The sequence below is a fragment of the Sorghum bicolor genome, chromosome 3 (assembly GCF_000003195.3).
Source record: "Sorghum bicolor cultivar BTx623 chromosome 3, Sorghum_bicolor_NCBIv3, whole genome shotgun sequence".
NCBI classification, from domain to species: Eukaryota; Viridiplantae; Streptophyta; class Magnoliopsida; order Poales; family Poaceae; genus Sorghum; species Sorghum bicolor.
The window spans coordinates 12,496,850-12,512,078 of record NC_012872.2 but is presented as its reverse complement, the minus strand read 5'-3'; the positions used below and the strand labels follow the sequence as shown (position 1 = coordinate 12,512,078).

Sequence of the window (15,229 nt, the reverse complement as noted above, 5' to 3'; positions counted from 1 at the left end):
TGCTGCAGTTGAATTTCTTACACTAAAGGATCTAAATATATCAGCTTGAATTCCATAGTGTTCTGATCTGAAGTTTCTTTCCCTTCAACTTGTTGTACTGTTGCTGAAACCATGCATATGTCTGTACGTGTTGGAAGGCTGATTTGCCGATGTCCTTATCCTTCTGGGCTTGAGTTCAGTTGCCACTTGCTTGGTTTGTACTACTTCCAATTGCCTACATATATAATTGTGGTTCCTTTGCATTTACTTATGCAGCGTGGCTCACTAAATGGAGTCTCGCAATGGCGAAGTTCAAGAGTTGCCTCCTCCACCTCCACCTCCACCTCCTCCTCCTCCTGTAAATACCATCCATGAGCCTCTTGCTGCCGAGGAAACAAAGAAGAACTACCATGAAGGATGCCCTGGGTGCCGGCTGGATGAGGTGAACAAGATCAGCACCGGCATCCCCTACCTCAATTTCTTCTTCATCTGGATTATCTGCCTCACTACTGCCGGTGAATCTATGTCTCAGCTTTTTTATTTCTTCTGTTTCTTATGTTATCTGTATCTCGCTGAGCGGAGGGCACATAAGTACTTACGTCTTCGGTTAGATGCTACCTGCTATGCTACTTCCTCCCTCCAGTCATATGTACTCAACGATTTGACCAAAATCTAGTAAGTACCAGAAACTCAGGCATGGCTTTGCCGGAGCCTCATTGGGGCAAACCCACAGGACGCCAATCATCTTCCAAATTGGCTTCTGACATTTTATTGGCTTCCCAATTGGAGATTAATTAATAAGGTACCTATGTGCTTGTTCACTGAGGCACTGAAATCTTGTGGTCATGGATCAGCATTCATCAGATTTTTCATGAGCCAAATCATTATATTGGACGGAACCCATGGTCTGTGTGAAGGTGAGTACTGAGTAGGTTCTGAATGACTGAATTTCAACGAAATTCACCCATTGCGGTGAGGCCTGAAACAACATCATACCAGTAAAAAAATAGGGGTTATGGACAGGAGCAAAGGCTGCCACGGTAGACCGCTCCCGTCCGTGCCCATGGCTGCGCGGGTTGATGGGGTGAGAGCCTGGGAGGTGCAAATATGAACGTGTCTAGAACGAATGTTGGTGATGAAGGGGCAAGCGCGAGAGTAGAGACGAAAACATTGGAAACAGTTGCCATTCTATATGGAAACATTTCGATGGTTGAAAACTCACCATATTTACTTTTAATTATTTATTGATTATTTCTGATATAAATTATAAAATCAAAAGTTTAAATACAATAACGGTCGGAGACAATCGTAAACAATATCAATTTTACGTTAACAATTTCGGTGAATGAAATATTTGTTTTTGTATGTATGGTCATGAGCCCTCTTGAGGAGTCATGAACTCAAGAACAATGGCCCGAGCAAATGCAGTATGGGGAACCAATGGCTGAGCTTCACCCATGACATAGGATCAACTAGGAGCCAGGATTTGGTTGAGGAAGATTACATTCAATAATTTTTGAAATATTTAATTTGGAATCATAAAAATTATGTGTAGATTTCTTTTGAAAACAGATTCCATAAGCAAGTACCTATTAGATACTATAGTTATATTCTAATAAGAAAATTTTTTATCAAAATTAAACTTCAACAGCACAAAATGTTGCAGTGGTGGCACTATCAATACCCAAGATAAAAGCAAGAGAAAAGGGCATTATTATCCATGTGTTATCTCTTATACATAGAGCTAGATCGATATTTGCATATGATGTATGTCATGAGTTTTCTGATGCTGCTGCATTGCAGACAAGAAGCATTGGCACGGTAATAGGTGCTACAATGAGTAGTAGTTCCCCAAAATCAAAGCTACAACGACACTCCTGCCTTAGTCTTCTCTAGCTCTAGTGGCTATGCCTATTGACCATTGAGAGGGAAGATGGCGGCAAAGCCCGTGCGACCACACCAGTAGATGCAGTTCAAGGCCATAAGAATTAGCAATCTATTCCATTTTTTTCTATCATTGTTGCACTTAAATTGTTCAATAAAATGCCAATGTGTTTTTCTCAATCTCAAGTGCTAGGCCATCACTTGACCTTGTTAACAGTTCTTGTCAAACAGTGTAACTGACAAGTTATGAAAGAAAATTAACTACATCTGTTCAAAAGGAAAGGTAATTAGCTACATAAGTGCAAGGAATGAGTACAAATTGGTTTGTTGTTTTTATTACCTTCTATTAACATTTCATAATGCTCAATATCCTTTTATCGACACGTGTTGCAAAACTTGAGGAAATGGTAGTCATTTGGAGGTCAATGATTCCAAGGAATGCATATTGCACGACTTTCACCCATTATCGATTTTTCTAACCACTTTACTTGTTTTCTTATGTATATATCCTTGTTTTTGGAAAATTGTATACTTATGATTCATTTCTTGTCAATTTTATTCATTTCCCTATTTGGATCTCATGAATTGAAACCAATGTCTAGAAAGTGCTTCCTATTTTATTATTAGATTACTTTCCAGTTCCTCTCAATTCTTGGGAACCAAACGAGCTTTTATTATTTTTTGACTGATAGTGAAATAATATTTTGTGTAGCACAATATTACTATAAGATAGATAAAACATATCCTACATAAGTGCACAGGTAGTGATCTATTCGTCACGTCAAACATCTTGGAGATCATCACTAGCTAGAAAATGTAGATGCTATAGCACTCTAATTGTCAAAGGCAATTTCATTGTGATTTTCTCTCACTTCATTCCATCTATATATTTTTTTGTTTTTAGTTCAATCACATCAAATTTATTTTATTTGTTGTTACATAACATTTCATTTTTTGCATGTTAAAGCTCTGCCCATTCAATCAATGTACCCTTATCTATACTTCCTGGTAATGTATACATGCTTAAAATCTCAACTTTCACCTTCATTGACATACAAAAATCTGTCAACTCAATTTATTCTGAAATTTATTGATTGGTACCTCTTAAATGTTGTTGCAATGCAATAGATCAGGGATTTGAAAATTGCAAAGCAAGAGCAAGACATAGGGTTCTATGCTGGATTTGTTGGTGAGTAAAGCCTCTAATAGTTGAGATTTTTCATTTTGCTTTTATATATTTTTACACTTCTAAGTCATGATACATGTGAATTTCTTTAAATGATTAGTATACCACAATTATTGTCACAAGATGACAGTTGTTGTCACACTAGTTATGGTTTGATTAAATGTAATTTTCTATTTTAGGGGGAACTTATTTCCTTACTAGAACCATTAGTTCTGTGCCATGGGGTATATTTGCTGACAAGTACGGAAGGAAGCCATGCATCGTGATGAGCATCATCTCAGTGTATGGAACATTTAGATGCATTGTAGGGTTGTATTTAGTACTCTATCAGTAAACGGGTTGAAGTGAACCTAGTTTGATTTTCTAGGATTGTGTTCAACACACTCTTTGGCATTAGCAAGAGTTATTGGATGGCAATTGTAACTAGGGGGTTGCTTGGGTTGCTCTCTGGTATAATAGGACCAGTCAAGGTAACTTATTGTATTCATTGCTTGTCCTCAGTTAGAAAAAGAAAGTAGGCATTAGATGCTCATGGATGCATATGTATTTTATAGGCCTATGCTACAGAAGTTTGTAGGAAAGAACATCAAGCTCTAGGAATGTCTCTTGTAAGGACAATCAAATATCTTTTCCCATTTTAATCCTTCAGCTGATTCCTGTTTACGTTTAACCATAGCTAATTTATGTCTAACATCATGTCCTAGGTTACATCATCAGTAGCGGCAGGTCTTGTTGTTGGACCAGCTATTGGAGGCTTTCTTGCACAGGTGAATATATTTTCACTTTTAATTGTTCAATAAAGCAAACTTTGCAAAAATATATAAACATTATCTATCCTCTATTTTGTATTAGCCTGCAGAAAAGTACCCACGTATTTTCTCCAAAGAGTCTATATTTGGAAGGTGAACTACTGATCATACTATTTCTATTCTATTAATCTTTTTATTGTTTTAAGAATATGAATCATCTTTAGAATTTTCTTCTACTTTTAGGTTTCCATACTTCCTCCCATGCTTGGTCATATCAATTCTAGCAGCAGTATCATGTATCGCATGCATTTGGCTTCCGGTATGAAACAACTTTTCCCTTATGATTTTGATTTTGTCCCTTGAAAATCTAATTTATTACACCCTTTCAAAATGCATAAATGTATCAGAATTGCTACGCCTCTATATGTAGGTATCCTATTAAATTTTTCTTAAGATTCTGAGGAAACGTGCTGCACTTTCATACCGGAAGTTCTTTAGCATTTATCCCATTTTCTTAGGAAACGCTGCACTTTCACAAGAATGAGAAAGTAGACGCTGTTGATGAAGTGGAAGCACAAGTTGGTCACTCAAACGTAGAAGGTGGAAAAGCTAAAGAATCTGGTGGCACATCTACAAAGAATATACTAAAGAACTGGCAATTGATGTCATCAATAATCCTCTATTGTATATTTTGTCTTCGTGACACAGCTTATCTTGAGGTGATCTCTTCTTATATGATCTTGAGAGTAACTTCTTTAATAATAATACAATATGAGATAATACTAATAATATTATTGTGGCCCTTGAAATTGCCGTTAAGTTGCCAATGATGAAGCCTAATATATCTCTTTAGATATTTTCACTCTGGGCAGTGAGCAGTAGAAAATTCCAAGGCCTGAGTTTGACATCCCAGGATGTTGGTCTTGTGCTAGTCATTTCAGGTATGGGATATTTGCCAAGTTTGTATGAATATTTGTTGCACACAATCCCTTGCAAAAGAGAAGACGAACTACATGACCTGCAATAAATTAAAGTATAATGCATACATAGAATTAGTCTTTACCACTTCCAGATGCAATTCCATCAAATTATTTACCTTAAGCCATGCCATTTGGTCCTTGTAGGTTTGGGTGTTCTGGTATATCAACTTGTTGGTTATCCCTTAATTGCCAGGTATTTTGGACCAATCAGACCATTACGACCTGCTGCGGTATGTGAGAATACATCTTAGTGAGATTTACTTCAACACACCACTTGTAAAAAACAAGAATCTAAAACAAAGTAATTTAGTGTTTAAGTGTGGAAACAAAATGCATTGACATTGTAAATAAATCACAATTGATGGTAGTCATAGATTTGAATATTAGGTGGGGAGAATAGTGTTTGGTTTCTTTTTATGAAACTATGTGGCATGCTTCACAATTTATATCGAAGAAAATCCTTATTTTTGTTAGAATGCTTGTTCATTTTAAATGGGTCTTTGATTGTAGGTCTTGTCTATACTTGTCCTGGCAACATATCCCTTCATAGCCAAACTACAAGGGCTAGAACTCAAAATACTAATCAACATAGCTTCACTTTTGGGGAACACATTTTCTGTGAGTTGCTATTTTACGCATTAATATAAACATCCATAAATGAACACACACAAGAATTTCTTATTTTTGAACAAATTCTAATCTGTATTTGAACAAATTAGGCTACAATTATTACTGCATGCAACATTCTGCAAAACACTGCAGTGGTAAGCATCAATCATGTCTGATAGGCTAAATTGTTTCAATACATATGCTTGACCATTTTTGTAGATTCTAACTTCCCCTATGGAACATGTGCAGACACAAGAACAGAGAGGTGTTGCAAATGGCATCTCTGTGACTCTAATGTCATTGCTCAAAAGTGTAGCTCCAGTAGCGGGAGGAATTATGTAAGTACCACATTCTATTTCCAGACAAAAAAAGTATTGCTTTTGTTTTTCCAATTGTTGAGTTTTTTCTTGCTATTATATAGGTTTTCATGGGCTCAGAAGCACATGACTGGGCTGTTATTACCGGGTACATAAACAACACATACATGTCTACTTGTGATGCCTATGGCCTTATCCTTTCTTGTAGGATGGCCGGCAGCTAAATCACCACAACTTACTGAGTGCATATTCCTGTTTGAATTGTGAAAAATGTAGGTGACCAGATCTTATTCCTGATGATAAACATGGTGGCAATAATCGGACTAATTTTGACGTTCAAGCCATTTTTCTCTATGTCAGATGCATTGAGACGTTTATAATAGTATATGATTAGTTGTCACTTAGGGTTAAATCAGGGTGGTCACCATTTCACTGATTGCAGACATAATAATATTTAAAACTGCGAGCGATATACTATATGGGTTTATACTTTTCACATAATGTTCCATTTTATGATCAGTGTGAAGGTGCTCTTAAACTTTTCTTGGGCCTTGTTTAGATGCGAAATCTTTTTGGATTTCACAACTGTAGCACTTTCCTTTGTTTGTGGCAAATATTATCCAATCATAGACTAACTAGGGTCAAAAGATTCGTCTCACGATTTACAGGCAAACTGTGTAATTAGTTTTTATTTTCATTTATGTTTAGTGCTTCATGCATTTGCCGCAAGATTCGATGTACGGGGAATCTTGAAAACTTTTTGGATTTCGGTGGGAATTAAACAAGGCCTTGGATGTAAACTCTGGAGCACCACGTGCTTCGTGTGTGTGTGATATACTATTACACATGTTTGTGTGCACGAGCACAAATTCCCCTACTTTATAATAGCGAAACTTGAAAAGCACGTCCTTCCCAAACGATGAATCCGAAGAGCACGATCCCCCTGGTGCAACTGGTGGTAGGATTAGATGTGAATTATTTAGTTTAACACACGTCTTGAACTCCAGGTGACAGAAATCTTCTGATACTGTTCAATCAATGTATTTTTTTTCTTGACTGTTGGTTTGTGCGCAATCAGCTTGTGGTTGACACTGCACAATTAGCTCCTGATGTCTCTAGATGGACATTGATAACCCCCAAACTCAACCTTAACCAATAACCATGCTGCACTACTGGCGGATGGCGGTGGAAGGGAAGACCAGGAGCTTGCAGGGACGAGGGAAGAAGATAGGGCCTGTTTGCTTGTCGCCCAGGCAAGCTTGCCTGGCGCCGGTGCTGCTGCCAGGCATCCGCTTTCCTGTGCCTAGGCCAGAATTGCTGCTTGGTAGGCAGCTTGACTGGGAGGACGTGAAGCAAACATGCCCATGTCTTGGGCGAGTTAGGTCAGAAAAACAGTAGACAGTAGTGGGTGGGGTGGCAAAAGCTTTTTTTTTTTTTTGCTACCTGTGAAGTCGCGTTGTTTATTACGGAGAACTTTGTGTCAACGGTCAGTGGATCATGTTATCGACCCTCTCAACTACTATATGCTCTGAGTCTAGTTTTACTTGCTATAAAACCGGGCATTGATCTTCTCACTTTTAAAGCTGTTTTTTTTTTCACCCTATGCAGTCTAGATTGTCGTTTTAGCTTATGTGTTACCATGCATGGTACCACGTGGACTGAGTAGACTAGTGAAAAGGCACGTACGTGCCCGTAAAAATATTTATTCATAAAGGAGGAATTACAATAAAAATTTCAAGAAATAATAATGCAAGTTCTAAGAGAATTCATATACTAGATAAAGAAATCAAGAGGTGATCAAACTCTGATGTCGGCGTGCTCAATTTCACCAGAAGTTATTCTCTGTAATGCAGATATATGTACAGATGGTACTAAACCATAATTTTGTAAAATGGTGTTGAAATTGCTTCCAGTTACCAAACTCTTTGGGTGTTCCAGCAGATTGTGTACATAATAGAAAATAAACTGTGCACTGAAAATTGGGAGCAACGAGAGGTAATAATTGTAGCTTTTCACTACAAGAAAAGAGAAACAAAAAAAAGAACATATTGCTTCACAAATCGACTGTCAAAATTAGTGCACATCTTTCTATCTCAGCACACCCATCCTATCTGAAACTAAAACCAGAAGTTGCACTCTTGGGAAAAGTTGCATATGGAGTATTAGTACTTATGCAAGACACTGGCTAATGATAGCATTTTCTCTGGCTGCGTTGTTTCAGTGGTTTCACATACTTTGAAAATTAAATAGTTCAGAAATATTTAGAATGTGAATCGAGAAATAAACAACTCATGACATCCAAAGAATTGCAAGAGATAACTACTAATGACACTCACCATGACACTGTACTGAGAATGGTCGTTTGCTTAAAGCCCCTCATTAAAGTTGAAAAACATGTTCAAAGCTTATACTTGTTCTGAATATAAAAGAAATATTTAGTGAGGTAGCTGATCATCACAGGATACTGCTACCATCGGCATGTGTTACCAGAATATCAAATTTGCAAGCTAACAAACATCCAGCATTTATGATAACACAATTATGTATCATCAAATTATAAGGCGAAAGCCTCACCTCACATCAAACTTACCATTATAGCATTTTTAAACCAATCACTACAAGGAGTGCAAAAATGGCCGACAGTTGTTATACTGTCGGGCATTTACTTGCACCGTCGGGAAGTGTAATGCCCGAGCGTGTACCGTCGGGAACCTCCCGTCGGGCATCCATGGTCGGGCATTCCCCCTTTTACCGACGGGTAGTCGATCATTGCATGGCCGACCGTATGTTTCCGACGGTTAACGCTCAACAATTAGTTTGTAAACACGCCAAAAAAGACTTTGGTCAGACATGAATTGCCGAGGGTACCCCGATCGGGGACTTGTTACTTGACAGTTTTTTAAAACCCATCGGGAAATATATACAGTTGGAGTTTTGTTGAATGACGGCTTTTTAAAACCCATCAGGAAATATATCCAGCCAGGAATGCATTGCATGACGGGTTTTTAAAACCCGTCGGGAAATATATTCGGTCAGAGATTTATTGGATGACAGTTTTTAAAACCCATCGGAAAATATAATCTGTTGGGGATTTGTTGTACGACGGTTTTTTAACCCATCGGGGAACATCTTAGCAACGATGTTTATTAACCATTAGGAAATATAATCGGTTGGGGATTTGTTACATGACGGTTTTTGAACCCATCGGGAAACATATTAGCAATGGTGCTTGGGATATTTTATAGCCATAAATAATTAATATTTAACAATGAAGATCAATTCTAGATGTACATTCACACTATAACTCACGACATTTCATAACCAGCTCTACAATATTGCATAGTACAATGAAAGTTAGAAGCCTAATGACAACTAAACAAAGGTACGAACAAGAGATTCCGAAAGTTTCTAAGAACATTCTTCAACATAATATAAATTAATGTTTAGACTAAAATACTTGACTAAGATGCTGTTATTCACAAGGCATAACAAATACTACTTAAAAGTGCCACACACTTCATATGTTGCATAGAATCTCTTCTCATCAATAGGTGCCATCATCATCATAACCATGGTTCACATAATATTTGCCATCATCTTGGGAACGATAGACTTCATCTTCATAATCATAGGTATCATCCTCACTGTCATCATCACTATAGTTTTCTCCACCAATGTTATCCTACAGAAGATGTAAAATTATTTCTATAAACATATGAACTAACTTGAATACATAAAAAGATAGATTTTATAATACTTTGGCATGAATATGCAACACAAATAATACTTACATGTTCAGATGCATTAGGAACAGTTTTCTTATGCTCTCTAGAGAATGCAACCTCGGATTCAGAAGTAGGCTGCATGTCATGCATATATTAGTTTATACTTTGAAGATCAGTTTACTTTAATAATTTGTGCTATGTGAGGTAGAAGTTAAACTTACCAAGTTACTTCCAGTTTTCTGAGCTAACATATCAAAGTCCATTCCTTGTTTAGCGGCAAGTGTCTGTAAAAACATCATAGGTTAGAAATAGGTATTTATTTGTACGCATGTTTTTATTCTAATGATAGTTACCCGCACAACATGTTCAAGGTTGCTATATTTATTTTGCAGCTGCAAATTTTCCCTTTCAAGTCGCTTCTCTTTAGCAGAAACAAGTGGTTGGGCACTTCTTTTTCTTGTCTTGATTGCTTCTTTCTCATCAACACTAATTGCTCCATCACCAATTCCTAGCTTACCATGCGGCATTCTACCTGCACACTCATAAATGACACTTGCATCTAATTCTAGATGCTCAATTTTCCAATTCATGCCATACTTTTTTTTCCATTCCTTCTTCATATTGTGCCTTTTTCCAAAAAAAACATAGAAAAGCTAAGGTTCAGTTACAAGACAAGTACAAGAGCTATCTGTTAGATAATCCAACCCCTACCCATTTATCAGCAATATTCTGGTTGCACAACCTGCCATCATTTGTCCCTCGATTCAATTCATGATTATGCAGCCAAGAACCAGCAATTCTAGGGTCAACTCCATTTTTTAGTGCCTACAATTCAAGTATGCTTTGACATACATGGTACATTGTACATAAGTACTCTATGAAGTCATAACTTTTTGGTTTGGGTTCTTACCAGCCATTGGCGTGTTGCCGGTAAGCTTCTTGAGCCACTACGATGGTATACAATATTATCTCTAGCTAGGCGATTTTGCTTTGCCGTTACTGATAATTTTCTAAATTTTGATGAACTCCAGTGCTCACATAGCAAAGCCCAGCCCTCATTGGTTGTAAAGTCTGTTGGTTTAGCAGATATAAGTGCTTCTTTTGTTGGCCAATGATTTCCATATTCGTCCACATCTTCTGGGGGCAGATTGAAAGCCCAAGTTTGGTTTTGGTAATTAATGACACCAAGTTGCTAATGCCTTGTGTTTAAGTTATTTGAGTTAGGCATAGCAACACATGTGATGAAGGTGCATGGTGGCATGGAAAGGTGGCCACATGATTACAAAGAGATGAAGCATGAAGTGGAGATCATGGTGATAGACGAGGAGCAAAGTTAGCAAGGCAAAGGTATAAACATAGGGTTTTACTTTTGCCGGTCTAAGATGAGTAGAGAAGTGATTGACCGGGTTTAGGATAGATAGCTGACTATCAAGAGGGGAAATCACGGTCATCTCTCGAATCAAGTGCTACTAGGTCCATATCTTGAGCATATGCATTAGGATCTAGTAAAGTGCTAACATAACTCCTTTGGTGAAAATGTTTGTGAAAAGCTAACACACATACACTTTGGTGGTGAACACTTTATGATGTTAGCACATTTGCAAAGGTGGTAGAGTTCCTAGGGATGAGAAGGGTGTGGGTTCCTCTCTCCCTCCCACCGAGCTTGCGAGGCGGGATTCGGCGCTTTTGAGAAAAATAAGTGTATATTTTCTATTGCGCTGATGGGAAATTTGGAGAAGCCGCGGGAGTGTTTTCTCACTAAGAAACACTCACCGGACGCTGAGTGCGGAGGCACCGGACGTTGGCCTCAGAGTCCGGTGTGCTGTCAGTGCTTGGCCCTGTTAGGGTTGAGCACCGGACGCACTGCACCGGACGCTAGGTGTTCCCTGTTCATGCGTCCGGTGTGGCCTGACTTAGGCAGAGGTTGTCTATTTGAGAGCACCGGACGCTCTCTGTGCGTCCGGTGGTGTGCGTCCGGTGTGCGGGCGTTTTGCGACCCTCTCTGCGCATGGGTCCGGTGAGCACCGGACGCTACCGGTGTTTAGCGTCCGGTTACCCTGCGGTTTGCGGAACTCTTTGCGCATGAGTCCGGTGTGCACCGGACGCGTCCGGTGTGGACTTGTAGAGCGTCCGGTGCTCTGCAGGTAGCCGTTGGAAACTGACACGCAAGATCCAAGAAGGACACGTGGCCAACCCCTGAGCACCGGACGCTGGGAGTCGAGCGTCCGGTGATCACTTGGTAGCGTCCGGTGCCCCCGATTTTAGCCCAGTGAAAGTGGCCAATGGCTAGTTTCTTTGAGGGGCTTATAAATAGGAGGTGGCCGGCTTTAGGAGGCTCACTCTTGCACATTTGATTACTTGAGACATACATTGAGCTAGAGAACACTCCCTCCACTCATCTCCTTGCTTGATTGCTAATCCTAGTGAGATTGAGTGAGATTCAAGTGCATTGCTTTGAGAGTTGCATTTAGTGGCACTTGATTCTTGAGTTTGCTGTGGATTTCTTGTTACTCTTGGGTGTTTCCTGACGCCCTATACGGCTTGTAGCAGCGGTGGTGTTGAGCTCGTGATTGGAGATTGTTTCGAGCCTCACCAAGAGACTTGTGAGGGGTTCTTGAGCCTTCCCCGTGGGAGATCACAATTGGCTACTCTAGTGGATTGCTCGTGGCTTGGAGGATCCCCATCTTGTGAGTGGATGTGCAGCACCCGCTGAGGGTTTGGCTTTGGATTGCCAATTAGCTCGTGATCCATCAAGTGGGTGTATCGTCACAACGAGGACTAGCTTGCCGGGAAGCAAGTGAACCTCGGTAAAAAATCTTGTGTCATCTCTTGCCAAGGATTATCTATTGTGATTGTGATTTTAAGTGATTGGTTGGACATATCTCTACTCTACAACGTTGGTATAACCATCACTCTCCACTCCTTTACTCACTTGTTTACCTTGCTAGTTGTTTAGCTTGTTTAGTATAGTTTTCTTGTTTAGGAGTATAGCTAGCCTTCTCTTGTTGTTGTGGTTTAGTGTTTAGCCTTGTACTAGATTGTATAGGTGGCTTGCATAGCTTAATTGAGCTAGTGCTAGAATTGTTTTGCCTTTTGTTTTACTAATCAACTTGTCTAGTTGAGTTTGTAGAGATTTTTTAAATAGGCTATTCACCCCCTCTAGCCATTTGGACCTTTCAAGTGGTATCGGAGCCGAGGCACCGTTTATTTGAGGCTTAACAACCTACGGTGAAGAAATGACTCTTAGTTTGCATATCAACAACACTAAGAAGGCACCTTACTTTGATGGCACAAATTATGCTTATTGGAAGGTCAAGATGACCGCCCATCTCAAGTTAATCAATAGAGAAGTTTGGAAGGTGACCGAAACAAAGTTTGAGGTTGCAAATGAGAATGCACAAACACCGGTTGAAGAAAAGAAGCTTCAATGCAATGACATTGCATTTAGTGCTCTTCATGAAGCTCTTGATGACAAGACTTTTGAGCAAATCAAGAACACTGAGGTTGCTCATGATGCATGGGCAAAATTAGAAGAAACATTTGAAGGCACCAAAGGTACCAAGACCGCCAAAGCTTACATCCTCCAAGAAAAGTTCTCAAGCTTCAAGATGCAAGAGGATGAAAGTGTGCCGGAGATGTTTCACCGGTTACAAGTCATTGTGAATGAGCTCAAGGCACTTGGGGAAGAAGTGAAGGATAGTCAATTCTCTATGAAGTTCTTGAGAAGCTTGCCCAAGAGATTTGACACATTGATCACTGTGCTAGTCAAGACAACACTTAGTGAATCAACTCCCCAACAAGTCTTCCAAGAGGTGATGACCGATGATGCTTATAGGGAAGATGATGAGAAGGATGAGTTGATCAAGAAGAAGAAGAAGGATGGTGAGAAGAAAGATGATGAGAGGAAGAAAAGTGTGACATTCAAGGCCTCCTCATCCAAGGGAAAAGCCAAGATAGAGTCATCAAGTGAAGAAGAAGCAAGCTCTTGTGATAGTGATGAAAATGAGGAGATGGCTCTTCTTGTCAAAAGATTTGGCAAGTTTATGAAGAAGAAGGGCTATCGGGCAAGAAGGAAGAAGAGCTCCTCCAAGAAGAATGACCATTCCATGAGGTGTTTTAGATGCCATAGCAAGGATCATCTCATCGCCAAGTGTCCTTATGATAGTGATGATGAAGATGCTATCAAGAAGGAAAGAAAGAAGCAAAAGAAGAAGCAAGAAAAGAAGAAAGGCTCAAACAAGAAGAAGGGTGATGCCCATGTTGCAACTTGGGATAGTGATGACTCCTCAAGTGATGATGAGAGCACCAAGAAGAAGACACATGCTAGCATTGCAATTCAAGGAAAAAGCTCCATCTTCGACACTCCATCATGCTTCATGGCTAAGGCCACTAAGGTATCATCCGATGATGAGAGTGACCATGCTAGTGATAGTGATAGTGATAGTGATAGTGATAGTGATGATGATGAACCAACTAAAGATGAACTAATCACTATGCTAGAAGATTGCACTCATCACTATAAAGAAACTAGAAAGGAGTGCAAGGCCTTGCTTAAGGATAAGAAAACCCTTGAACAAGAACTTGATGAGCTTAGAGCATCTTATGAGAGTCTAAAGGAAGACCATAAGAAGCTTCAAAAGGCTCACACTAAGCTTGAAGAAGCTCATTCCTCTCTAGTTAACAAGTGTGAAAATGAGCCTACTAAAATGGTGAAAGCTAAAACTTGCAACATAGGCCTAACATGTGATATATTAAGTAAGCCTATTGTTGTTGCTTCTACTAACCCTTCATGTAGCACATCTACATCATCCTCATCTAGTGGTGATGGTTTCACTTGTGACACCACACTAAAAGTTGAGAATGAAATTCTCAAGAAGGAGGTGAAAGAGCTCAATCACACCTTAGCCAAGGCTTATGGTGGTGAGGACCGCTTGCTTATGTGCTTGGGTAGCCAAAGAGCTTCTCTCTACAAAGAGGGATTGGGCTATAACCCCAAGAAAGGCAAAGCCGCCTTTGCTCCTCACAAGACTAGTTTTGTGAAGAACAATGGCCGGTATTGCAAAGCTTGCAAGCAAGTTGGTCACTTAGAGCAACAATGCATGAACAAGAAACCCAAAGCTAATTTATCCTCAATTAAGCTTAATTCTTTCTATGTGCTTACCAAGGATACAAAAGGTGTTCATGCTAAGTTCATTGGTGCACCATGGATGGGCTCAAAGAAGAAAGCCATTTGGGTACCAAAGAGTTTGGTTGCTAACCTTGGAGGACCCAATCAAGTTTGGGTACCTAAAAAGAATTGATCTTATCTTGTAGGTCAATTACAAAGCCGGAGGAAGGCATTGGGTGCTTGATAGTGGGTGCACTCAACATATGACCGGAGAGTCTTGTATGTTCAAATCAATTGATACTAGTCAAAATGGTGGCTTTGATTCTATCACTTTCGGCAACAACAAGAAAGGCAAGGTCAAGGGGCTTGGTAAAATTGCTATCTCAAATGACATGAGCGTATCAAATGTGTTGCTAGTTGAGAGCCTTGATTTCAACCTCTTGTCAATTGCACAACTTTGTGACCTTGGTTTCAAGTGCATCTTTGGAAATGATGATGTTGAGGTTGTTAGTGTTGATGGATCAAACTTGGTATTCAAAGGATTTAGGCATGGTAGCTTATACTTGATTGATTTCAATGATAGTGACACTCAATTGACATCTTGCCTAATTAGCAAATCAAGTTTGGGTTGGTTATGGCATAGAAGGCTTGGTCATGTTGGAATGAAACAATTGAACAAACTTTTGAGACATG

General features: G+C 39.4%; 1 protein-coding gene across 1 annotated transcript; it reads left to right on the top strand.

The window, feature by feature from the left end:
* On the top strand, positions 266-6,242 carry LOC8054676 (protein ZINC INDUCED FACILITATOR 1). The gene is made up of 17 exons (XM_021455848.1): positions 266-494; positions 2,831-2,871; positions 2,992-3,052; positions 3,229-3,331; positions 3,417-3,519; positions 3,604-3,657; positions 3,754-3,816; positions 3,902-3,951; positions 4,042-4,117; positions 4,317-4,517; positions 4,652-4,739; positions 4,923-5,008; positions 5,289-5,396; positions 5,498-5,542; positions 5,637-5,725; positions 5,809-5,852; positions 5,981-6,242. The coding sequence occupies exons 1-17, from the start codon at positions 269-271 to the stop codon at positions 6,082-6,084; spliced, it is 1,542 nt and encodes a 513-aa protein (XP_021311523.1). The 5' UTR covers positions 266-268; the 3' UTR covers positions 6,085-6,242.

What these genes read in the sequence shown, in the direction of transcription:
- LOC8054676 (XM_021455848.1), top strand. Translation starts at nt 269, where the DNA reads ATGGAGTCTCGCAATGGCGAAGTTCAAGAGTTGCCTCCTCCACCTCCA. An exon ending in ACCCTTATCTATACTTCCTG is followed by an intron (nt 2,872 to 2,991) that starts GTAATGTATACA and finishes GCAATGCAATAG; the next exon opens with ATCAGGGATTTGAAAATTGC. An exon ending in CCAGTAGCGGGAGGAATTAT is followed by an intron (nt 5,726 to 5,808) that starts GTAAGTACCACA and finishes GCTATTATATAG; the next exon opens with GTTTTCATGGGCTCAGAAGC.